The sequence below is a fragment of the Schistocerca gregaria genome, chromosome 4 (genome assembly GCF_023897955.1).
Source record: "Schistocerca gregaria isolate iqSchGreg1 chromosome 4, iqSchGreg1.2, whole genome shotgun sequence".
In the NCBI taxonomy this organism is placed as follows: domain Eukaryota; kingdom Metazoa; phylum Arthropoda; class Insecta; order Orthoptera; family Acrididae; genus Schistocerca; species Schistocerca gregaria.
The window spans coordinates 436,811,647-436,839,486 of record NC_064923.1 but is presented as its reverse complement, the minus strand read 5'-3'; the positions used below and the strand labels follow the sequence as shown (position 1 = coordinate 436,839,486).

The 27,840-nt window shown below is 41.2% G+C and overlaps 1 protein-coding gene across 1 annotated transcript in view; it reads left to right on the top strand.

Annotated features, from left to right (window-relative positions):
• Positions 1–27,840, top strand: part of LOC126267764 (gustatory and odorant receptor 24-like) — a 135,046-nt gene that overhangs the window by 33,107 nt on the left and 74,099 nt on the right. The window contains exons 2-3 of the mRNA XM_049973068.1: positions 1,171–1,424; positions 25,225–25,482. Coding sequence (XP_049829025.1) covers positions 1,171–1,424; positions 25,225–25,482 — 512 coding nt within the window. The remainder of the gene's footprint in view (positions 1–1,170; positions 1,425–25,224; positions 25,483–27,840) is intronic.

Below are 27,840 nucleotides of genomic sequence, written 5' to 3'. Positions count from 1 at the left end.
GCGTATTTTTATTCGATGGATACGTGAATTTATTAAAAAATCAGCAGTGTCTGTTAAAAAGTGGTGAAGTTACTCGATGTAGAAGTAATGTTCTAGCAATAGCAGAATATATATTTGCATTTCCTTATCTCATTAGAAACTAAAACATACTAGAAGTACATCCCATAAATGCGCGGCCCGTAGGTTATAACGCTGTTGACGAGGCAGACACTGCTCTTTAGTGACGTCACAGCGTCAGCCAATAACAGCAAAGAACGCTCACTGCCCAAGCTAATTTCTCTACAGACCTCAACAACAGTGTTTCATAATCAGCTTTCTTATTGGGTGAAGGTGTACTAGGAGATGGAATCTATAGGAGAGTTTCGGCACAATTACGGGGTAATGTCTTACTGTGCCAAAGTGTCCAGCTGAACAGCTGAAAAGCGGCTGAATAAGAGTGAAGGACGAACAGAGAGGAGGACGTCCAGCCACTTTCACCAGTGTTGCCAACAAGGAGCAGTTCCGTGACCAGAATTTTAATAACCAATGAGTGCTGATGAAGTGGCGACTGAAATGGGAAGCACAAGGTAGAATTCTGGAACATACCCTGGAAAAGGCGCCGCTAATAAAGAGTCGAAGATATACTGAAAAGCTATGGAACGTGTCGAAGTGCACAATACCAGATATGCACCGAGGCCTATTGTCAAACGCCGTTCTTTGTTTACATGTGAACGCTCTTCCACTTGTCAATACGCATCTCGTGCAATTGGAGCGTCTTGTATCCAGTCATGACCTCGCCCAGTTAGTTTTCCATTTGCTTAGCCCACTTAAAGATTACTTAAGAGGTTTCCGACTCACCTTAGATGACGAGATGAAGGAAGTGGTGCATACGTAATCCAAAAACTTTTTTTCAGTGTGTACTGTGTTTTGAAAACGTTGTGCTATGACAAAAGTGCATTGGAAATCATGGTGAACATATTGAAAAATTACGTGATTGTAAATTTTGTACTGTTCTTGTAATAAATTAGAAATTTTTTGATTTATTGGCATAGCTGATGCTGATATATGAACTTCGTGACTATCATTTACACAGCAGCATTTTAAAAAGACCTTTTTAAATTATTGTAAGGGAGAACTGCCACGCTCTTAAACACTGGACAATAATTACACATGTATTTTCTGTCTTCGCAGCCAACCCTGTGTTCCGGCCAACTTCTGGTATCTTCATGTACTCGCTGGCGTGTTATCTGGTGATGTCTGGCTTGGCGACCTCTGTCGTGGGCTACGTGCTCATATACCTGAGGAAGCACCAAGATAACTATGATGGCAGCGTCTTCAACACGATCTTACTTGTCTCTCTTGTGCCAAGCTTCTTGTTACACCCATTGTACTGGTTCGAGGCAAAAAAGGTCGTCGCACTTCTGAAGAAATGGGTGGAATTTCAGGTACTTCTTCCTTTCTGGTGTGCCTTGTGTGAGGCTGTTTGTTGTATATCACTGAAATTAAGCTGAACGCTGGTAGGAGCTTGTTTCGCCTTGCTGATGGAATATATTTACGGTATAGTGATGTGAAGAAGGACGTCTAGTTACAATTGAAAGGAAAATATTGAAATAGAACTTCTGCCAAAAATTATTATGGACTGCCCAAGACCTGGCAGAAGTGCAATGATTTTTGTTTCTGTAGAAAAAGTTTTGAGCTGCATATAGGCACAAAAAGTTTTTGGATTTATAACTTGCTTAAGAGTTACGAATTCAAAATTATACGAATCAAAGCAGGGCATTTAATCATTATTCCTCCACTTCACGCGCAAATGGCATGGAAAGAAATCCTAATACGGGACGCAATGCACCTCAGTGATTTGTAGAGCATAGATGTATATTTAGAGTTATTTATATCAGATAATTATCCTCCTCTGTGTAAAGAATTATTAGTTTTCAGGTACAGTACTTTCAAATGACAAGTGTTTTTGTCGGTGTTCACCTTAACTGACATACAATCAACAGAAATTTCGGTCATTTCTTTTATTTGAAGTCAATTCTCCTTAAACTCCTAGTCTCTTAAGAGCTTGGACACTACTGTATGTGGCAATTAGTAGTGGGTGAAGGTGAATATGAGCACAGATTTGAGTCCATCTACATCAGTGTTATGAGGGTTTTAAGTTACACCTTAATTACTCCCCCACTCCTTCCCCCACCCATATGATGTCACTTTCCCCATCCATCGCTCAACCCAAATCTGGCATGGCCACTTGTCCTAAGAGCCATGTGATCCTTGGTTCAATCCTCAGCATAATAAATTTTCTGAAATTTCATCTGCTTTCCATGAATTTCAAGATGCAGTTATGACATACTTAAATAATACTATTGGACTATTTCAGTAATGTGTGAAGGTTCAGGAGTGTAGAGGAAGAGGCTCCACATCTCCACCACACTGGCTTAGATATTGCAGAGCATTATCGAACACCATGGAGATTGCTCAGAATTCTACCTGCCTCTGTCTGCAATGAATTTGGAACTGCGTGTTCTGCTGTCATGAACGAGTACTCTGGTCATGATGGTCGATGTGTAGTGTTCTCACTTTACACAATTATATAGATTGAGGAGTGTTAGTATGGGGTTTCATTTTAGGTATACAATTCAATGCAAACATCTGATTGACAAGCAGTGACTGCTCCACATAACAACATACACATACTCTTCACACCAGTATAATTGTGTGTAGCATTATTTAAACAATTTATGAAGCACCAACATGCATGTGTACATCTGCCACTACACTTCTCTTTTAAGCACTGAAAACGTCAAACTTGACAAACAATGGAGAGAGCATGGCTACATCATTTACAATTGTGCAGAATGAGCAGATAATGCATTGCACACATGCATGCTCACATGTGACTGATCAAGATAGTGCTACTACATACACTTCTAGAATATAAACAATTACTAATGTGCATGGCAGCATGTCACCATGGCAAGGCGCTATGGCACACACATGTGGCTGACTACCACTCTGGCTATAGTCATGGAGTTATAGCCTCCAAGCTATTGTTATGGAGATGTATACTGGTCGACTCAACTATGAGTGACAGTGGTAATTACTGAGCGTCCCACCTGTTTCGAAAGTGAACATCTACTTTATACACACTTCTCTGATGTAGAAAGGGACAGCTAATGCTCAACAAATTACAAGAACCTTAGACTAAGTATGAAAAACATAAATACTCTGTCAGAAATGTATGCTGCTGAAGAAACAAAACTTATTCACTGTACAATTTGTTGATAATGAAGCAAGCAGTATGGGCTACCTTCTTCCACAGACTGTCAACTGATGAAAAACCAGTACACCACTTTTGCCCTCTGGGACTTGATTAATGGTGCAATTACCACAATGCCCAGTACTTAAACAATTCATACAACTGTAAAAATTCCATCCCAGCAGCAGTTATGGATATCATAAAATGTACTTACAGAGACTTGGCAAATCCTGAATTACTGAAGAATTGTCTGCATGGTCAGACTCAAAATCGCAATGAGTCGTCCAATAATCTTATATGGACTCACTTACCAAAAAATGTTTTTGTTGGAATGAAGACACTAAAATCAGGGGTCAGTGGTGCTGTTATTGATTTTAATGATGGCAACATTGGTAGGGTGAAAGTGGTACAGCATATGGGAAATAATCCTGCAGCAAACTGCAACAGAGAACTTGAACGGATGGACGAGGTTCACATTCATAAATCAGAGTATGCAGCACAGTTGGCCACTAGGAAGTCCAGAAATAAGAAAAAACTTGGTAAATACAGTATAGTGCAGACTACTTCTGAGCGACTGAAAATAATAAAAGTAAACATATATTAACTTAGTTACAGTTTTTTGAAACTTTAGAGGTCGTTCCTGAAAATTTACATTTGTTGTTGCATTTTTTTCCTAAACCTCAGAAGTCACTTTGAGTAGAGTATTAAAATTTTCAGGGAGTAATAACATAAATATCCTGAGTCTACTGAACTAAAAGAAGATTCTAATGTTATGTATAATTAAAATTATTTAGGATGACATACAAAAAAGTACACAAAATTTTAACTGTGTAATCAAAAAATTCTATTTCTGAAAGCTGTGGCTGAAATGCAATTATTGTAGTTCACTAGACTCAGAACATACAGCTTAAAGTCCTGTAAAAGTTTCATATCAATGGCTACAGTGGTTCCTGAAGTACAGGGAAGCCAAGTCACTAAATTTAACATTGTCGGGATAGGGCGTTCCAACTCCCATTAATGACAGATATTAAGTGACAAACATGCAAACCAAGATCCAGCAGCGCTCTTAGAGACATTATGAGTGGAAGGTTTGACTCACACCAAGAGCTCCAAGGTGCACTGAATAAAATAAGTGATGTATTTGGAGCCCATCAAACTTGCCAGTGTGTTGCAGAAACCAAGGTAGGCAGACCGCTGTCATAAAGGAAAGCAACACACTGTCTCAAAAATAGCCGTACTACCACTAGAGAGACACAGCTATGGAATCTCAGGTTATAAAACTGAATCTTAGCGCAACCGATATGAAAAATCGGTAACAAGTAATAGCTCCATAGAACTAGATGCCATTCTAAAGTGCACTAAATGTGTTTGACAGTGTTCCATTTGGACTATCATTGTTGACAGTTACCAAGCATACATGCATGGTGGCGCAAACGTGGTGAGTCAGATTAATTTTAGATTGAGGGTCACATGGTTATGTTGTAGCCCAGCTGAAAATTAGTTTGTCGCAGCATGGCAATAAGAGTATCAATTGTGAGGATGAAACTGGAACACTTCCACACTCGCACTATTCACTGGACAGAGGCAGTGAATGCATGTGATACAAATATCTGAACATGTCTGGAATCATGTGATCTTTTGTGTATGACTGTGTATAATTTGGATTAACGTCATGAATGTAGTAGTATACTAAATATATTGGTACAGAGATATTGATATACAGAGTGCATTTCATAAATCAGTACATAATACAATTTTATAAACATGCCCTATCCACAGAGACACACAAAATACATAATGTTTAACAACTTCACTCAAAATTTACAAATGATACTAATACTGACATGTCCCAGGAGCTGTGGTACTTTGTAACAAGCGTTATTTAAGCCAAGGAAAAGAATATTACAACTTTCAGAATAAAATAAAGCACATTAAACAGAGGAGGAGGAGGAGATTAGTGTTTAACGTCCCGTCGACAATGAGGTCATTAGAGACGGAGCGCAAGCTCGGGTGAGGGAAGGATGGGGGAGGAAATCGGTCGTGTCCTTTCAAAGGAACCATCCCGGCATTTGCCTGAAGCGATTTAGGGAAATCACGGAAAACCTAAATCAGGATGTCCGGAGACGGGATTGAACCGTAGTCCTCCCGAATGCGAGTCCAGTGTCATTAAACAGAGATGATTCAGTATTGTAATAGTAAAACGTTTGAGAATTCCTAGTTCCTGAGAGGTAGCTACTACATAATCCCTTAACAATTGGAAAGAAGTCATTCACAATGTATTGTAATAGTAAAACGTGTGAGAATTGCTAGTTTCTGAGAGGTAGCTACTACGTAATCCCTTAACATTTGGAAAGAAGTCATTCACAATGTGAGAAATCAGGTACAACAGAAGCTATGTAGCTTTTCAGCAAAACTCTTCGAGGTATCACTTTAGTGTACAAGGAATTGATATGATAGAATTACAGCATGTGTAATAAGATCGCCCAGCATTAGAATTTGCTAGTGTAAGACGATTTTCATCCTGAAGTACACTACAGTTTTTACAGTCTACAATCATTAAGGAAGGAGTACATAAACTGATGACTTCCACATACCCTAGAGAGGCTCGTAAAAAAAAAAAAAATGTGAGATGCCACAATACTTTGGTGAGGTTATAAAGACCACTAATTGAGGAATAAAACTGCCTAAACAGACACAGAAGACAGTCTCTTAACATAACTCTGTGAGAACACCACCACTATAGCAGCTTAGCGGCTCTCAAAAAAGTAGGCACCTAATCTCACTGTCATACAGCATTGCCAGTTAGTGATAATTTCAAATGTTAGAACAAGTATTAAGACATCTAAAATATTTGTAGTCTAGAATATGGAGTACTTTCCAAAAAAACAATAATTGCCATTATAACAAATATATATATATATATATATATATATATATATATATATATATATACACATATATATATATGCTCCGACAGTGTTATGTGAACTGTCTGTGCAAGTGAGTGGGTCTGTGGGAGTCTGGGTAGACATACCATAGAATTGGGCAACAAATGGGGTGTGAGGTCTCCACAAGACATCGATGTTGTGGCCAGTGGTCAACAGAAGGCGCACATGCCTATGTCCTTGATCTGGACAGCGGCGACACAGTTGCATGCCAAGACCAAAGCATCAACTGGCTCTGAGCACTATGGAATTTAAATGCTGAGGTCACCAGTCGCCTAGAACTTAGAACTACTTAAACCTAAATAACCTAAGGACGTCACATATATCCATGCCCGAGGCAGGATTCGAACCTGCGACCATATCGGTCGCGCGGTTCAGACTGTAGCGCCTAGAATCGCTCGGCACGCCAGCTGGCGACCGTCGCATCTTACGATGTGCTGTACTGGGCCACACAGTCAATTCACAACAACTTGGGGGCACAATTGCTCTAGAGGTATCAGCAAGAACGATTTGTAACTTTCTCGGTGAAGTAGGGTTACAGTCCCACGTACTAATGAGGCGTCTTCTGCTCATGCCGAACCTTTGTTCAGCCCGCCTCCAGTGGTGTTATGATAGGCGTTTATGGAAGGACGAATGTAGAATCCTCCACTGGCTGTACTCCTCTGCTGATCGTTGAGGGAACATTCAACAGTGCACAGTACATTAAAACCATCATCCAACCCATAATGCTACTATTCGTGGACCAGCAAGGTGATGCGCTTTTCCAATAGGTTAATGCACGTCCACATGTATCCCATACCTCCCAATGTGCTCCTGAAGGTGCATGTCAACTACCCTATCCAGTACGAACCCCAAATCAGCCTCCCCCCCCCCCTCAATTGAGCGTGTATGAAACAGGATGAAATGTCATCTTGTGTGTCCTTCATGTTCAGCACGAAGTATGGCCTAACTGAGGCACTAGGTGGAAGTTGCATGGCGGGCGATTGGGCAAGACTACAGTCAGCACATCTAAGATCATCTCCATTCAGCCTGCATTGCTGCAGAAGGAGGGCATGCACAGTACTAGCACTGACACTGTGCATGCTCTGTTGTCTGCACTCACGTGCATATGCCTCTGTGTGATCGTGAGTTGTACACATCCTCAAAAACGTGCCAATAAAATTTGCCTCTTCTAGGGCTATGAATGCATGGTGTTCGTTTTTTATTTTCCAGAGGTGTATATAAAAGTATTCCGAGATAAATACAAAATAAAATACTGTAAGAGGTGTGAAACTATCCTGCCAGTGTAACTTAAAAATATAGTCGCTGATGAATTTGCGTTCTGTTGAACCTTATAGAAACTTCCAGCAAGGCAGTTGCTGAGAAAACTATGAAATTAGTTTTATCGAAGTATACAACAAGACTATTGTCCTCAGCACGCAGTAAGTGCCTGTTTCAGCATTCCATTAGAAGTTTTTATCCATCGTTATACTTTCTGAATCAGAAACCAAGTGAGCGAATAAGACGAAGAACGGACATCTCTGAACCAGAATAACTAATTTTTTCACGGAGATCACTCTGTATTTTTCCGTTCTATACTCTCCTCCACTGTAGTAACGACGGATAGTTCCACACACCAACTTTTTCTCAAACTTGTCAGATTCGGTAATTTCCGTTTCCGTTTATATCCCTTTCTTGGAAGGTTAAATCACATGTTCCAATCTAGAGATATGAGCACTATCGACTTGGGAATACCACAGGGTTCTGTTGCACAAAAATTATACTGTTCTTGGCTTCTTTACTGTTGGTCTGATCAATAAAAAAATTTCCGGTGTGTTCCATACAACAATTTTCGAATATCTTTTCTCTCTTCACGCATACCAATCGAAGTAGCACTACATGTGAGCCTTGCTGCTGCATTTCGCTCACTACCAAACAAACTATTCCACGGACGACCGAAACCACACTATATCGTACCGAAACGCAGAACATTGAGCTATCGCTGACTCACTGCACTGTTAGCAGTGGACATGCGGCAACAGAGCTATGAGGTGGGTGAATCACAGCACTTTCGCCGGCGCTCTATGGGAGGTTGTGAGCTTGACATGTCTAAATTTGCGATAACCACTCTAGATATGATAGTCTATGGAACAGCTACCTCTTTCAGAAAGTCAATGTAGTCAGCAACGTGTAAAAGTGATTCACAATGTTGAACAAATACATGAATCCTGTGTTGTAAATAACCTATCAGTTTCATCCAGTTCCACAGCAGCACTTACATGTAGAAATATTTGCATCTGTAGAAAGACGAAATATTCTAAGTTACATACCAAATTACGAAGTGCATGGATGAAATAACTGATGTAAAACTTAGATTACCCTACAATATAAGAGGGGAATGACAGCACAAACATGTACTTTATAAATACATTACACTAAATTTCTTCCATAAGCAAATGTTTTTAGATATCGTGTGGGAGAAGGTAATAGTATAGATTTGTAACTCTCAATACTTGAAGGCAGCAAGTTACTAGGACACACCAAGGCATATCTTACACCACCTATATGCATAAAAAAATCGTTTCATCTATTCAGACTCCCACACATATAAACTATCAACATCCAGATTTTTGGTAGGGCAACAAATAAGAAAACAAATATTCTCATGCAGTATCTTTATTGATTTTGCATATACATTATATACTCAAAGCAGTACTTTATTTTTTTATCTGTGTGTTTTTATTGGTTAATTTTTAACATATGATTTAAATTTTCATCCAAATTATGTAAGTCTTTCTTCAGCCAGTAATATGACAAAAACAAACGAAGTATGTTCTTGAATTTTAATATACATCAAATATTTTTCATATAAACACATCTTGTAACCTCTTTACAGTTAACTCCATGCTTTCTTACAATTCTTCTAGCCAAGAAAATACTAAGATTTGCATTTTATTTCCTGCATTACTCTGTTGTTCGAGCATTCCATATCTTCTTGGATGTATGTCTTCAGTAGTCGCTTGTTGTATGTTCTGACCAAAATAATGACACAGCCTTCGTCAGCACTTTCAAATATGACAGGGTATCTGGAAACCCACCATGTTCATGCAAGTGTGTGTGCTATATTTCGCTGAAATTAGCATAAGCACATTGTTATCTCCAAGTCCATACTAGGAATCTTGACATCAAGAGCAGAACATCCTCATCTCCAAGGTCACATAAGGAATTGCATCCAGGCATGTTCACTGGGAAACCAGCCCCCTTCCCCATCCCCTGCACACGTGGTTAGCACCTAGTTGCATCCATTGCAGTTTGCCCTGCCCCCATCCCAGTCTATTGTACAGAAACTGTGATCTAGTGACGCTATGAGAATAAATTAATCTGTAAAACACATAATGCTAACTTTAGCGTAAAATATGATAAAGTGTCTGAATTGCCTATAATACTGAAAACTTTGTCAACTATTTTTACATTACTGACTTACAAACATTCGTTTAAGGGCTGGCTCAACAGTCACCAGGTGTGGTGGCAAGAGGGGGGGAGGCTGTGGGGACTATAGGCCCTTCCCCCAATGCAGTGTCGTATTACACTCGATAAAATGACTTCAGAAATCAGTGAATATACACTACTGGCCATTAAAATTGCTACAAAAAGAAAAAATGCTGATGATAAACGGGTATTCATTGGACGAAGATATTATACTACAACTGACATGTGATTACATATACACTCAATTTGGGTGCACAGATCCTGAGAAATCAGTACCCAGAACAACCACCTCTGGCCTTAATAACGGCCTTGATACGCCTGGGCATTGAGTCAAACAGAGCTTGGATGGCGCCTACAGGTACAGCTGCCCACGCAGCTTCAACATGATACTACAGTTCATCAAGAGTAGTGACTGGCGTATGGCGACGATTCAGTTGCTCGGGCACCATTGACCAGACGTTTTCCATTGGTGAGAGATCTGGAGAATGTGCTGGCCAGGGCAGCAGCCGAACATTTTCTGTATCCAGAAAGGCCCGTACAGGACCTGCAACAAGTGGTCGTGCATTATCCTGCAGAAATGTAGGGTCTCGCACGGATCGAATGAAGGGTAGCGCCATGGGTCGTAACACATCTGAAATGTAACATCCACTGTTCAAAGTGTCGTCAATGCGAACAAGAGGTGACCGAGACGTGTAACCAATGGCACCCTACACCATCACGCCAGGTGATACGCCAGTATGACGATGACGAATACACGCTTGCAATGTGCATTCACTGTGATGTCGCCAAACACGGATGCGACCATCATGATGCTGTAAACAGAACCTGGATTCATCCGAAAAAATGACGTTTTGCCATTCGTGCACCCAGGTTCGTCGTTGAGTACACCATCGCAGGCGCTCCTGTCTGTGATGCAGCGTCAAGGGTAACCGCAGCCATGGTCTCCGAGCTGATAGTCCATGCTGCTGCAAACGTCGTCGAACTGTTCGTGCAGATGCTTGTTGTCTTGGAAACGTCCCCATCTGTTGACTCAGGGATGGAGACGTAGCTGCACGATCCGTTACAGCCATGCGGATAAGATTCCTGTCATCTCGACTGCTAGAGATACGAGGCCGTTGGGATCCAGCATGGCGTTCCGTATTACCCTCCTGAACTCACCGATTCCATATTCTGCTAACAGTAATTGGATCTCGACCAACGCCACCAGCAATGTCGCGATACGATAAACCGCAATCACGATGGGCTACAATCTGACTTTTATCAAAGTCGGAAACGTTATGGTACGCATTTCTCCTCCTTACACGAGGCATCACAACAACGTTTCACCAGGCAACGCCGGTCAACTGCTGTTTGTGTATGAGAAATCTGTTGGAAACTTTTCTCATGTCCGCACGTTGTAGGTGTCGCCACCGGCGCGAAAGTTGTGGGAATGCTCTGAAAAGCTAATCATTTGCATATCACAGCATCTTCTTCCTGTTGGCTAAATTTCGCGTCTGTAGCACATCATCTTCGTGTTGTAGCAATTTTAATGGCCAGTAGTGTATTACTTCAAGAGATTGAGTCTTTTTTTTATAGTTATGCAGCAATATAGGTTGAAATGTATTACATTTCAGACATATTGTAACAAAATAATAAAAGCAGCAAATAGCTTACTATCTAAAACAAAAAATATCATTTAACTTAAAATGGGTGTCTTGTTATTTATTAATATATATGTTGGGTACATATTAATGAAAGGAGAGCTGAAAGTATGGAACAAAAAGTGAGATGATGAAAGTAAAAGACGTGAAACAGCAACTGAAGCTTTAAAGAACTGTGACAAGCAGTTTTTCCCCAATGTGTATATTTTACTTCAAATATTTGGGACTATTCCAGTCACCAGAAGCATTCCTGACATTAGCATTAGCTCATCGTTATCTCCAAGGCCATACAAGAAATCATGACATCAACAGCAGAACATCCTTATCTCCAAGGTCACATAAGGAATTGTATCCAGCCATGTGCACTGGAAAACCAGACCTCCTCCCCCATCCCCTGCACACATGGTTAGCAACCAGTTCCATCCATTGCAGGCAATGGGGCAGGTGAGACTAAATGGATTCTCTCTTGCAAATATCCATAAAGACATAGATATGGACACTGAAAATATCATTAACATATTCAGCAAAAATGATCAGAGATGAAGGAGAATGACAGATTAGGCAGAAGATGGAAATATCCAGTGAATTGTGTTACAGAATTTTATTATATTCATGTCAAGTTCAAGTTTTTACATTCATGTCTTCTTCTGTATCCAGAAAATTAATGAAAACTTGTTTGCTGTAAGTTGATCTTTTTTATGGTTTATGTAATTTATAAAATCTCGCATGTTAAATAAGTTTTTTTTTTTTACCCTGACCTCCAAAAGAGTTACCAAAAACTACTTTAAGCAACGCCAAATTTTTACCAATTGGTCGGTGAAATACCTCAATTCTCCTTTTGTAAAGCGATAATCGATTCCGGCCCTGTTAGTCACACAGACAAATTTCAGTTGAAGCTATATGTCATTCACCATAGAATATTGGTATATAGCGTTTTATCTATAAGTAATTAAAAACCAACATTTGATTATCAAATATAAATAATGAATTTGAAATACATGATTGACGAATATGAGTTTTACCTTGAATGCCATCCTGGAAACTCTGAAAAACGCGAAATAACAACTGTGATTTTACATCCCAGTTGCTTCTGTCACCAACAGGTGTCTGTACTATAAAAACACTGTCATAGTTCGATCCTAGTAGGACGAGTTTCTAACTGTAAGCAACAGATGACTGCGTTGAAGAAAAAGTGTGTTGTTTGTTTGTTGTACCGTGAGTACCTTACTGTCCCCATGAGTTGTCTGCACTGATTAAAAGGATAACTGGCCAATCTGTGTTCAATGCTTCCTTTAAGAAGCAACAGAGTTATAAATTAAATATTTTACACATCCACAATACTTCTCAAGTGCCACAATATTCTTTCCAGCCATTCTCCATTAGTGATTATTATTATGACAGTATTCTAAAATGTCTGCAAAAATACGCCTTAAATCTAAAGAAAGTGCAAGTGTCATAATATATTTTCTACGTACACGGTCACCAAATTTGCTCTCAAATTTTTAAAACACGTACTCCAACGCTAGTTCTCCATGCTTAATGACAGCTGACATTTTAGAAGGTAGGCCTGTGGGATTAGTGTTGTAAAATTAACCTGACCAGGCTTGTAAATGTACATAAATACGTGTGGCTAAAATACCACACTATGCACGCAAACACATAAGCAAGTTAACAGTTTGAAAGTAGCTAATTACATATACTCTTAATAAAAGTAAGAATATACCCTCAAGTTAAATATTTTCACATTCAAATTGTTATCAAGCACATTTTTGGAGTGACAAAGATAATGCGTCATGTTATGCACTAGAAAAATATATTTGATGATAATGATTGTGTAGTACTGCAATTATTACATATATCATATGACGGCTGATACAATTGCACATGTCATATTTAGCTGATATCAGCTTCAGCAATACCGTGTCTCCAAGCTCGTACCAGAAAACTGCCTCCAGCCACATGCCAAGGGAATGGAGGAGGAGGGGGAGGGCCTGACACATCGTGCCCTATGTGCAGCACCACTCAGCAGCCAACTGCTTGCAATGCAGTGGAGAAGCTGTGATTTGGTGATAAATAATTTAATATAGAACACCAACATAAGTGTCAAATGTGATAAATTATATGAACTGCCTAAAACCCAAACATTTTAGCAGCTAGGTTTGCATTAATGTGTTCCAACAAAATTTTTAAAGACTGGCTCCCAAATTACATTGATAGAATTCATTTGGGGCTATATATCCTTCACCATTGAACACTGGAACAAGTCGATAGCCTGTTTCTCTTAAATAATTAAGATCCAACAATTACTTACGAAATATAAATAATGTATTAGAATTTCAAATCTGTTAAAATGAGTTTTACCTTGAATACTATACCACAAACCGCAAAATAAAATTAAGCCCTGAAACTTCCTGCAGATCAAAACTGTGCGCCAGACTAAGATTCGAACTTGTGAACTTTGCCTTTTGTGGAAATTTCAGCACACACTCCGTTGCTGAGTGAAAATTCATTCTGGAAACATCTCCCAAGCTGTGGCTATGCTGTGTCTTCACAGTATTCTTTATTATAGGAGTGCTATTCCTACAAGTTTCACAAGAGAACATCTGTGAAGTATGGAAGGTAGGAGTGGTAATGGTGGAAGTAAAGCTGTGAGGATGGGTCGTGAGTCATTCTTGTGTAGCTTAGTTGGTGGGGCATTTGCCCATATCAGGCAAGGGTCCTGAGTTCAAGTCTTGGTCTGGCATGCCATTTTAATCTGTCAGGAAGTTTCATACCAGCGCACACTCTGCTGTAGATTGAAAGTTCATTCTGGAAAAATCAAGACTTGTTTCATATCCCAGGTGCTGACTGTCATCCGTAAATGGATACACTGTAGGAGACGAGCCCGGTTTGACCTTTGAACCACCTTTTATGTCAACAAGAAATGGCGCACTGTAAAAAATGTGGATTGCTCTTTAGTTGTACCATGAATGCATACTGCCAGCAACAGTTGGCTGCAGTGTAGAAAACGATGTCTGCCCTGGTCAAAATGACATTCTTTACAACTGTTCTCCACATCAGTGACGCTTAGTCTTAAAACTAACCTGCCATGCTTATAACTACAGAAAAGACGTGTTTATACCTAATTCAGCCTTGTCTTGATGTAAGTTACAAAATCTTCCTGCACTTAAATTGTTCTCAAATGCCATTTTAGGAGGGAGAAAGATAATGCTTCTTGTTATTCAGTAGAAAAAAAAACATAATAGATAATAATGATTGCGCAGTATTGCATTTATTACAGATGACAGGCGTACTGGAGGCTGGATACATCAACAACTTTCGACGACGTTTGCAGTCAGAACTACGGTGGCAAGGCTCTTCCTATATTATTTTCCACATCAGTGATGTCACAGTATTCTAATATATCTGCAAAATGAATCAGCGACGTGAAAAGTGAGATGTTTACATCGTTCAGCTAGGGTGTTCAGTATAAGACACAACGCTTGAGGCTCAAATCAATTACTTTAACCACGTCTATGATGTCAAAACATTCGAAAATGCGTTGGAAAACGTGAAGTTTACGATGCAGCAGTATCTAAAAACTGTGAATTCAATCTATGAAGGTAGAAACAAACATCCATGAGACAGCCGAATAAAGACAGTAACAGTCAGAGATTTTACATTTCCCAAGACAGTGGCAGAGTTGATACCTCGGAAATAAGTAGGGTTAATTATCATCTATTGTGAGTCATCTCACGCTTTGTAAGCACAATGAAGCTCAAAAATTAAATATTTCAGCATCTAAACTGCTGTATTACTTATTGAAATGTGTGCTTCTTATAATACATGGAAGACCTCAACGACAATTGGAGTACAATAAACTTGCATCATATGTAAGATATCGCACGTTTTACAAATGCAATGAGCCATCAAATACAAAATTGTTAAGACTTTCGTGGCCACTTGTTGACAAACTGCTTATTTGCTTCTGTCTCGGGTTCTTCGGCCGACGTTCGTGTGATGATTTTGCTGACGTTTCGCCAGCACGAGTGGCTGGCATTGTCAAAGCTTCACCTCCGGCAATGGAGGGTGAAGCTTTGACAATGCCAGCCACTCGTGCTGGCGAAACGTCAGCAAAATCATCACACGAACGTCGGCCGAAGAACCCGAGACAGAAGCAAATAAGCAGTTTGTCAGCCATCAAATAACCCTAACGCTTAACATAAGACTTCCTCTGTAAGCACACTATTGTATGACTACACTCAATTGATGTAAATGCTAAACAACAACCGTCCTACGGGTCCAGGTTCGATTCCCGGCTGGGTCGGGGATTCTCTCCACTCAGGGACTGGGTGTTGTGCTGTCTTCATCATCATGCCATCCTCATCTGGCGCGCAGGTCGCTCAATGTGGCACCGAATCTGATAAGGCCTGTACCAAGGCTGTCGGACCTGTCCCGCAAGGGGCCATCCGGCCAATGACGCCAAACGCTCATTTACATTACCTTATTCCTTTCTTCCCCAATAAGATAATCGTGTTTGTTTGTGTGTGTGTGTGTGTGTGTGTGTGTGTGTATGCGTTTGTGTGGTGGTAGTTTAATCAGTTGTTGTTGTACTTGATTACAAGTTTTGTTATTTTTGCAAGCCATAATTTCCTAATATTCAGCTGAACGTGAATACACACGTTAGATATTTAGATATTGCTACAATGTAAACATTACATTTTACGACGCTTTTTAAAATATTTTTGACAACACAGAAGTGCTAAAGAAATTGACTTGAGCCTTAAAGCGTTATTTCTTGTGCTTAACCTCAACTAGGTTCTAGACGATCGATGTAAACGCACCTATTTTTGCATAACTGACACATTTGGCAGACATTTTAGTGTACTGTGACGTCATAAATGTGGAAAATAATATAGGCAATACAGTCTATAAAGATTCTTGTGTGCTTGACTGGTGAGTGTAGTACTTTAACTAACACATCTTTTCTGCCAGTACAAGCCTGATCAGGTTAGTTTTATGGCATCGATTCCTTAGGCCTATATTCTAAACGACAACTTTTATGAGGTACAGAACACTTGCATTGGAGTACGTACTTTAGAATTTTGGGCACTAATTTGGTGACAATGTGTCCATGTGGAATTTAACATTACAACACTTGAGCTTTCTTTACCATGCAGATGTACTGTTGCAGACAGTTTAGAGTACTGTGACACTTGACAAGCATCACCGATGTGGGGAGTGGCTGAAAAGAATACTGAAGTATTCGAGAAGCATCCCGGCTGTGGAAAATAATTAATTTGTGACTCTGTTGCGACTTAAACCAAGTGATGCACTTAGAAAAGAACCTTTGTCGTTTTTACCAGTTCAGACATCATTTTCTGCAGCACAGCCATCTGTTGATGACAGTATGAACTTAGGGCACAGCAAATGACAATGTACCATTCCTACAGTGCCACAATTTGCTGGTGACAGTAAGCAACTAGGATGTGAAATAGAACCTGGTTTTAGATCGCGTTTTCAGGGTTTTCTGAGATAGTGTTTAAGATAAATCTGACGTTCAACAAATACGAATCTCTAACCTGTTGTTTACATTTTATTAGTGACTGTTGGGTTTTAGGTATTTATAGTGAAATATGATATCTACTCATTTCAATATTCCATGGCGGATGATATATAGATTCAAACGAATTTTTATGATGTGATGGGTGTTACACTCCTTGAACGATTTTCTGGAAGTCAGCAATGTAAACCTAGCTGACAAATTTTTAAAATTCTAGGCAGTTTAGATGCTTTATCGTATTTGTCGCTTACGTTGGCATCATATATCAAATTATTCTTGTGATGTCATCAGATCAGCATTTCCCCAGTACACTGTACACAGTTGGCTGCTGAGCGGTCATGCGTGTAGGGCAGGGATTAGATTAGATTAGATTAATACTTGTTCCATGGATCATGAATACGACACTTCGTAATGATGTGGAACGTCTCAGGTTAATGAAAGATGTCTGTACATGATATTACATTACACAAAATATTGCATGACACTAATGTTTAAGTTAGTTTTTTTCCCTCCCTTAATGTATATCTAAAAATTCAGCCAATGAGTAGAAGGAGTTGTCATCTAGAAATTCTTTTAATTTATTTTTAAATGTTGGTTGACTATCTGTCAGGCTTTTGATGCTGTTTTGTAGGTGACCAAAGACTTTTGTGGCAGCATAATTTACCCCTTTCTGTGCCAAAGTCAGATTTAACCCTGCATAGTGAAGATCCCCCCCCCCCCCCCCCCCCAATGAACCATGGACCTTGCCGTTGGTGGGGAGGCTTGCGTGCCTCAGCGATACAGATGGCCGTACCGTAGGTGCAACTACAACGGAGAGGTATCTGTTGAGAGGCCAGACAAACGTGTGGTTCCTGAAGAGGGGCAGCAGCCTTTTCAGTAGTTGCAGAGGCACCAGTCTGGATGACTGACTGATCTGGCCTTGTAACAATAACCAAAACGGCCTTGCTGTGCTGGTACTGCGAACGGCTGAAAGCAAGGGGAAACTACAGCCGTAATTTTTCCCGAGGGCATGCAGCTTTACTGTATGATTAAATGATGATGGCGTCCTCTTGGGTAAAATATTACGGAGGTCAAATAGTCCTCCATTCGGATCTCCGGGCGGGAACTACTCAAGAGGATGTCGTTATCAGGAGAAAGAAAACTGGCGTTCTATGGATCGGAGCGTGGAATGTCAGATCCCTTAATCTGGCAGGTAGGTTAGAAAATTTAAAAAGGGAAATGGATAGGTTAAAGTTAGATATAGTGGGAATTAGTGAAGTTCGGTGGCAGGAGGAATAAGACTTCTGGTCAGGTGACTACAGGGTTATAAACACAAAATCAAATAGGGGTAATGCAGGAGTAGGTTTAATAATTAATAGGAAATTAGGAATGCAGGTAAGCTACTACAAACAGCATAGTGAACGCACTATTGTGGCCAAGATAGATACGAAGCCCACACCTACTACAAGTTTATATGCCACCTAGCTCTGCAGATGACAAAGAAATTGAAGAAATCTATGATGAAATAAAAGAAATTATTCAGATAGTGAAGGGAGACGAAAATTTAGTAGTCATGGTGACTGGAATTCGAGTGTGGGAAAAGGGAGAGAAGGAAACGTAGTAGGTGAATATGGATTGGGGCTAAGAAATGAAAGAGGAAGCCGCCTGGTAGAATTTTGCACAGAGCACAACTTAATCATAGCTAACACTTGGTTTAAGAATCATAATAGAAGGTTGTATACATGGAAGAACCCTGGAGATACTAAAAGGTATCAGATAGATTATATAATGGTAAGACAGAGATTTAGGAACCAGGTTTTAAGTTGTAAGACATTTCCAGGGGCAGATGTGGACTCTGACCACAATCTATTGGTTATGACCTGTAGATTAAAACTGAAGAAACTGCAAAAATGTGGGAAATTAAGGAGATGGGACCTGGATAAACTGAAAGAACCAGAGGTTGTACAGAGTTTCAGGGAGAGCATAAGGGAACAATTGACAGGAATAGGGGAAAGAAATACAGTAGAAGAAGAATGGGAAGCTCTGAGGGATGAAGTAGTGAAGGCAGCAGAGGATAAAGTAGGTAAAAAGACGAGGGCTGCTAGAAATCCTTGGGTAACAGAAGAAATACTGAATTTAATTGATGAAAGGAGAAAATATAAAAATGCAGTAAATGAAGCAGGCAAAAAGGAATACAAACGTCTCAAAAATGGGATCGACAGGAAGTGCAAAATGGCTAAACAGGAATGGCTAGAGGACAAATGTAAGGATGTAGAGGCTTGATCTCACTAGGTGTAAGATAGATACTGCCTACAGGAAAATTAAAGAGACCATTGGAGATAAGAGAACCACTTGTATGAACATCAAGAGCTCAGATGGAAACCCAGTTCTAAGCAAAGAAGGGAAAGCAGCAAGGTGGAAAGAGTATATAGAGGGTCTATACAAGGGCGATGTACTTCAGGACAATATTATGGAAATGGAAGACGATGTAGATGAAGATGAAATGGGAGATATGATACTGCGTGAAGAGTTTGACAGAGCACTGAAAGACCTGAGTCGAAACAAGGCCCACAGAGTAGACAACATTCCCTTGGAACTACTGACGGCTTTGGGAGAGCCACTCCTGACAAAACTCTGCCATCTGGTGAGCAAGATGTACGAAACACGCGGAATACCCTCAGACTTCAAGAAGAATATAATAATTCCAATCCCAAAGAAAGCAGGTGTTGGCAGATGTGAAAATTACCGAACTATCAGTTTAATAAGCCACAGCTGCAAAATACTAACACGAGTTCTTTACAGACGAATGGAAAAACTGGTAGATGCGGACCTCGGGGAGGATCAGTTTGGATTCCGTCGAAATGTTGGAACACGTGAGGCAATACTGACCTTACGACTTATCTCAGAAGAAAGATTAAGAAAAGGCAAACCTACGTTTCTAGCATTTGTAGACTTAGAGAAAACTTTTGACAATGTTGACTGGAATACACTCTTTCAAATTCTAAAGGTGGTAGGGGTAAAATACAGGGAGTGAAAGGTTATTTACAATTTGTACAGAAACCAGATGGCAGTTATACGAGTCGAGAGACATGAAAGGGAAGCAGTGGTCGGGAAGGGAGTGAGACAGGCTTGTAGCCTCTCCCCAAGGTTATTCGATCTGTATATTGAGCAAGCAGTAAAGGAAACAAAAGAAAAATTCGGAGTAGGTATTAAAATCCATGGAGCAGAAATAAAAACTTTGAGGTTCGCCGATGACATTATAATTCTGTCAGATACAGCAAACGACTTGGAAGAGCAGTTGAATGGAATGGACAGTGTCTTGAAAGGAGGATATAAGATGAACATCAACAAAATCAAAACGAGGATAATGGAATGTAGTCGAATTAAGTAGGGTGATGCTGAGGGAATTAGATGAGGAAATGAGACACATAAAGTAGTAAAGGAGTTTTGCTATTTGGGGAGAAAAATAACTGATGATGGTCGAAGTAGAGAGGATATAAAATGTAGACTGACAATAGCAAGGAAAGCGTTTCTGAAGAAGGGAAATCTGTTAACATCGAGAATAGATTTAAGTGTCAGGAAGTCGTTTCTGAAAGCATTTGTTTGGAGTGTAGCCATGTATGGAAGTGAAACATGGACGATAAATAGTTTAGAAAAGAAGAGAATAGAAGCTTTCGAAATGTGGTGCTACAGAAGAATGCTGAAGATTAGATGGGTAGATCGCATAACTAATGAGGAAGTATTGAATAGGATTGGGGAGAAGAGAAGTTGAAATGTCCCCTTAGAACAATTATACATAACTGTGCTTAAACTGACACACAATATTTTTAGCGCAACGCAATCTGACTTTCAAAAATCCCTACAAAAGAATGGCTCTGACTAACATTAACCTATACCTTTTACAAATCACTTACCTCAGCAAAAATCTTCGTTACTCGAACTACTGCAATACAGCGAGCGCCACTGCTGCCAGCTAAATAAAAGATTCAAACTACTGAAGGCACTAACTACTAATAGGCATAGTTAGCAAATGAAAGATTTTGATAGAGAACAAACAATGTATTTACGTTAATAGTCATAATATATATAGCAGTTCATGACATGCAGTCTTACAAATTTCAAAACTCCGCCATCTCTCTCCCCACGTCCACCACTGCTGGCGGCCCACCTCCAATTGCGCAACGCTACGCGCTGTTAAGAGCCAACTGCCCAACACTACAATGGCAGACAACAATGCAAACCACCCACAGACTGCACACAGCACAGCCAGTGATTTTCATTCAGAGCGCTACGTGGCGTTACAAATAAAAAAAACCTAAACAGTCTACTTACAAAGTTTATGGCACGACTTGAACAGAAGAAGGAATCGGTTGGTAAGACATGTTCTGAGGCATCAAGGGATCACCAATTTAGTATTGGAGGGCAGCGTGGAGGGTAAAAATCGTAGAGGGAGACCAAGAGATGAACACACTAAGCAGATTCAGAAGGATGTAGGTTGCAGTAGGTACTGGGAGATGAAGAAGCTTGCACAGGATAGAGTAGCATGGAGAGCTGCATCAAATCACTGTCAGCGCTGAAGACCACAACAACAACAGTGAAGATCATCCTTTCTCCTGGCGTTATAGCTATGCACACTGCTATTACTTTTGAACTGGGTTGGATTATTAACAACAAATTTCATAAGTGAATATATATACTGTGAGGTTACTGTGAGGATTCCTAGATCCTTAAATAGATGTTTGCAGGAAGACTGTCGGTGGGTTCCAGCAATTATTCTGATAACACGTTTTTGAGCAATGAATACTTTTCTACTCAACGATGAATTACCCCAGAATATGATGCCATACGAAAGCAGTTAATGAAAATAGGCATAGTACGCTAATTTACTGAGATTCTTATCACCAAAATTTCAATAACCCTTATAGCATACGTAGCTGAACTCAGACGTTTCAGCACACCATCAATGTGTTGCTTCCAGTTTAACCTCTCATCAATGGACACACCTAAAAATTTTGAAAATTCTACCTTAGCTACAGACTTCCGTTCAAAGTCTATATTTATTACTGGAGTTGTGCCATTTACTGTGCAGAACTGTATATACTGTGTTTTATCAAAATTTAAAGAGAGTCCGTTTGCTGAGAACCACTTAATAATTTCCGAATGGAGAATTGGCTTTGAAACTAGCCCTTTTTTCTTTTTTGTCCTCTTTTGTTAACAAACATCACACTTTGATAAATAGAGGCATATCATTTCCTTTGTGATATTGGCGTATTTTTTTGATGTCTCGACTAACATCTTATCGCTACCACAATGACCCACAGCTACATGAGCTGCGTCAATCACATCATAAAGTTCATCACCTGGAGCAAAGTAATTTATATTCCCTTCACACCGAGCAATGAGTTTTTTCACGTCACCAGTTTTCAAAATAGCATATCTTTTCAGTCTTCTTTTTTGTAATGATGTCCTTTTTCCAAACATTTCTGCGTCTTCTGCTTGTTTAACCAAATCCGCATATTCATCTACTGATAACACATCATAATGAGAAGACTTTTTGTTTTTACTCCGCGAAATTTCCTCCAGAAACTTTTCTCTCCACAGCTTTTGGTTGGCTTGTCTACTATACGAAGGCTCATCAATGACGAAACGCCTCAAAATAATTGTGTAAGGTTATAATAAAATCTTTTAAACGCAACCAGTAACTTAACACGCGCACTCGCCGATGCAAAATACCGTTCAAAACAAAGAACAGTGCGAGCGAAGAGCGGTTGAGAGGCGCGAGGGGCGAGCCAGAGGTGATTCGGGGATTCCCTGTTCGTACAGGCAGCGACATGCGTTTCGACCAGGCAAAATTAGTTCGAACTAGGACGTACCAGTTTATCCTAAAGCATGTAAATTCTAACTAGGATACACCGGTTCTATAGAGTCTAAACTGCTTTACCCTCTCGGTAACAGGATGAACGAGTTTGACCTAGGTGAAACTAGTTCATCCTAAAATCGAGTTTGTCCGGTAAAATATGTATTCTATCAATGTTTTCCCCTGAGTGCGTGCTTCTTCAATTCGTACAAAGTACAATTATATAGGTGGCAGGGGTAAAATACAGGGAGCAAAAGGCTATTTACAATTTGTATAGAAAGCAGATGGCAGTTACAAGAGTCGAGGGACCTGAAAGGGAAGTAGTGGTTGGGAAGGGAGTGAGACAAGGTTGTAGCCTCTCCCCATTGCTATTCAATCTGTATACTGAGCAAGCAGTAAAGGAAACGAAAGAAAAGCTCGGAGTAGGTATTAAAATCAATGGAGAAGAAATAAAAACTTTGAGGTTCGCCGATGACATTATAATTCTGTCAGAGACAGCAAAGGACTTGGAAGAGCAATTGAACGGAATGGACAGTGTCTTGAAAGGAGGGTATAACATGAACATCAACAAAAGAAAAACGAGGATAATGGAATGTAGTCTAATTAAATCGGGTGATTCTCCGGGAATTAGATTAGAAAATGAGACACTGAAAGTAGTAAAGAAGTTTTGCTATTTGGGGAGCAAAATAACTGATGATGGTTGAAGTAGAGAGGATATAAAATGTAGACTGGCAATCTCATGGAAAGCGTTTTTGAAGAAAAGAAATTTGTTAACATCGAGTATTGATTTAAGTGTCAGGAAGTCGATTCTGAAAGTATTTGTATGGAGTGTAGGCATGTATGGAAGTGAAACATGGACGATAAATAGTTTAGTGAAGAAGAGAATAGAAGCTTTCGAAATGTGGTGCTACAGAAGAATACTGAAGATTAGATGGGTAGATCACATAACTAATGAGGAGGTATTGAATAGAATTGGGGAGAAGAGGAGCTTGTGGCACAACTTGACTAGAAGAAGGAATCGGTTGGTAGGACATGTTCTGAGGCATCAAGGGATCACCAATTTAGTACTGGAGGGCAGCGTGGAGGGTAAAAATCGTAGAGGGAGAGCTAGAGATGAATACACTAAGCAGATTCAAAAGGATGTAGGCTGCAGTAGGTACTGGGAGATGAAGAGGCTTGCACAGGATAGAGTAGCATGGGGAGCTGCATCAAACCAGTCTCAGGACTGATGACCACAACAACAACAACATTTTAAGTAATTGTACCAAAGTATTTTTACTGATACCGTATCTTGTATTTCTCTAGTAGATCCTTTGAAAATGTCGTGAGGCTGAAACATGTAAGGCAGCGCAAAATTATTAAATACATTAGCCAAATCTAATAGTAGTTTTTGAACCCTAATCATCGTTTGCAGTTATCATTCTTAGTTTAAATATCGTGGCCATATTTCGTACATTTAATCTTGGAAAGCGTTACAATAGCTAATGACTGACTGTAGATACGAAACGCATGTAACTGCAAGGCACTAGCTGTACAAACTGATGTCAGGATTCTAAAAGCAGTATCTTTGTGTGCCTATTCCACTTGAATTGACAGTCAATATTGTTCCCAAAAATTGTGAGCATGTTACACGATCTACGAGGTAACTTCTACATTTAATTCGACAGTAATCTTTTCTGTTTTCAAACAGTAATTCCTGCTTTTTGTGCTCTTTTTATTCAATATTCTTCTATTGCTTGTTGACCAAACCTTTAGATTACTCTCAATGGATGTAAGTAGGCTGATTAGGTTTTTATGTTGGTAACGCCACGTAGCGCTCTGTATGAAAATCACTGGCTGTGTGCAGTCTGTGGCTAGTTTGCATTGTTGTCTGCCATTGTAGTGTCGGGCTGTCGGCTGTTAACAGCGCGTAGCGTTGTGCAGTTGGAGGTGAGCCACCAGCAGTGGTGGATGTGGGGAAGTGAGGTGGCGGATTTTTGAGAGCGAATGATCTGGACGTGTGTCCATCAGAAACAGTACATTTGTAAAAATGGATGTCATGAACTGCTATATATATATATATATATATATATATATATATATATATATATATATATATATATATATATATATATATATATGGCTTTTGGACACTATTAAGGTAAATACATTGTTTGTTCTCTATCGAAATCTTTCATTTGCTAACTATGCCTGTCAGTAGTTAGTGTCTTCAGTAGTTTGAATCTTTTATTTAGCTGGCAGTAGTGGCGCTCGCTGTACTGCAGTAGTTCGAGTAACGAAGATTTTGGTGAGGTAAGTGATTTGTGAAAGGTATAGGTTAATGTTAGTCAGGGCCATTCTTTTGTAGGGATTATTAAAAGTCAGATTGCGTTGCGCTAAAAAATATTGTGTGTCAGTTTAAGCACAGTCTTGTATAATTTTTCTAAGGGGACGTTTCATGGAGATCAGGTTCTTTGTCAGTAATTACAATATTGCTGTCATCTGCGAAGAAGGACTGGTGTGCGGATGCATAAGGGAGTACTCTGTTGTGTTTTTAATTGCAGCTTCCTTTTTTTCAGGAGATGTTTTTAAAAACTACTGGGACAAAACTGAATCTTGGCCTGCGGCGCCTGTCGATGATCTTCACAATGGCGGTGCCTCTAGTCGTGGCCCTGATAGTCACGGCGGAGCTGTTTATATTCAACTTACCGCTGCCGAGTCTCACTGTTGCGTATACCATCACGGTCAGCATGCTGGGGGACCACGGCATTCTGTGGGTGCTGCAGTGCGCCGCCATCTGCCGGTCGTCGCAGTTGATAAAGGATTGTCTCAAGTTGGTAAGTTGAGCTCGCGCGCCAGGTATATTGTTTATGTGAATGTGCGGTGTTTGTTCAATCGGACATGTCCGCAGCTGTGATACATTATGTGCCTCGCCCGTTCATCCTGTCAATGGGCAGGTGGCCGCTCCTTCAGCAAGGGCCGAGCAGGCACACGGGGGCAAAGGCTTGCTGGTTATTGGGAGCTCCAACGTCAGGGGGGTGATGGAGCCCCTTAGGGAAATAGCGTACTGGGCTGGAAAGAAATCCAACGTGCACTCGGTTTGTCTGCCGGGGGACCTCATTCAAGATGTGGAGGCGGCCTTGTCTGCGGCTATCGAGCGTACAGGGTGCAGTCGTCTGCAAGTAGTTGCTCACGTCGGCACCAATGGTGCCTGTCGCTTGGGCTCTGAGGCGATCCTCAGTTCGTACAGGCGGCTGGCGGATTTGGTGAAGGTGCAAGCAGAGCTCTCTATTTGCAGCGTCGTTCGCAGAGTGGATCAGGGTCCTTTGGTTTGGAGCCGAGTGGCGGGTCTCAACCAGAGGCTTCGTCGACTCTGTGACGGTCTTGGCTGCAGATTTCTAGACTTGCGCTATTGGGTGGGAATTGTAGGACCCCCCCTAGATAGGTCAGGGGTGCACTACACAAAGGAAGCGGCTGCTCGGGTAGCAGAGTACTTGTGGCGTGCACCTGGGGGTTTTTCAGGCTAGGCAGTAGTGCGAGGTGTCCTGATGAACACTCACCAGTCGACTTGCAGGCAGGGAAATCAGGACGAGCTCAGTGTAAAGACACTTCAGCTATCAAGATACTAGCAGTAAATTTTCAGAGTGTTCGGAATAAAGTTCCTGAATTTACTACCCTCCAGGAAGCGTGTGGCGCGCAAATTATTCTCGGGACTGAGACCTGGCTGAACCCTGAGATAGGAAGTTCTTAAATACACTCCTGGAAATTGAAATAAGAACACCGTGAATTCATTGTCCCAGGAAGGGGAAACTTTATTGACACATTCCTGGGGTCAGATACATCACATGATCACACTGACAGAACCACAGGCACATAGACACAGGCAACAGAGCATGCACAATGTCGGCACTAGTACAGTGTATATCCACCTTTCGCAGCAATGCAGGCTGCTATTCTCCCATGGAGACGATCGTAGAGATGCTGGATGTAGTCCTGTGGAACGACTTGCCATGCCATTTCCACCTGGCGCCTCAGTTGGACCAGCGTTCGTGCTGGACGTGCAGACCGCGTAAGACGACGCTTCATCCAGTCCCAAACATGCTCAATGGGGGACAGATCCGGAGATCTTGCTGGCCAGAGTAGTTGACTTACACCTTCTAGAGCACGTTGGGTGTCACAGGATACATGCGGACGTGCATTGTCCTGTTGGAACAGCAAGTTCTCTTGCCGGTCTAGGAATGGTAGAACGATGGGTTCGATGACGGTTTGGATGTACCGTGCACTATTCAGTGTCCCCTCGACGATCACCAGAGGTGTACAGCCAGTGTAGGAGATCGCTCCCCACACCATGATGCCGGGTGTTGGCCCTGTGTGGCTCGGTCGTATGCAGTCCTGATTGTGGCGCTCACCTGCATGGCGCCAAACACGCATACGACCATCATTGGCACCAAGGCAGAAGTGACTCTCATCGCTGAAGACGACACGTCTCCATTCGTCCCTCCATTCACGCCTGTCGCGACACCACTGGAGGCGGGCTGCACGATGTTGCGGCGTGAGCGGAAGACGGCCTAACGGTGTGCGGGACCGTAGCCCAGCTTCATGGAGACGGTTGCGAATGGTCCTCGCCGATACCCTAGGAGCAACAGTGTCCCTAATTTGCTGGGAAGTGGCGGTGCGGTCCCCTACGGCACTGCGTAGAATCCTACGGTCTTGGCGTGCATCCGTGCGTCGCTGCGGTCCGGTCCCAGGTCGACGGGCACGTGCACCTTCCGCCGACCACTGGCGACAACATCGATGTACTGTGGAGACCTCACGCCCCACGTGTTGAGCAATTCGGCGGTACGTCCACCCGGCCTCCCGCATGCCTACTATACGTCCTCGCTCAAAGTCCGTCAACTGCACATACGGTTCACGTCCACGCTGTCGCGGCATGCTACCAGTGTTTAAAGACTGCGATGGAGCTCCGTATGCCACGGCAAACTGGCTGACACTGACGGCGGCGGTGCACAAATGCTGCGCAGCTAGCGCCATTCGACGGCCAACACCGCGGTTCCTGGTGTGTCCGCTGTGCCGTGCGTGTGATCATTGCTTGTACAGCCCTCTCGCAGTGTCCGGAGCAAGTATGGTGGGTCTGACACACCGGTGTCAATGTGTTCTTTTTTCCATTTCCAGGAGTGTATTTAGTGAGGGTTGGA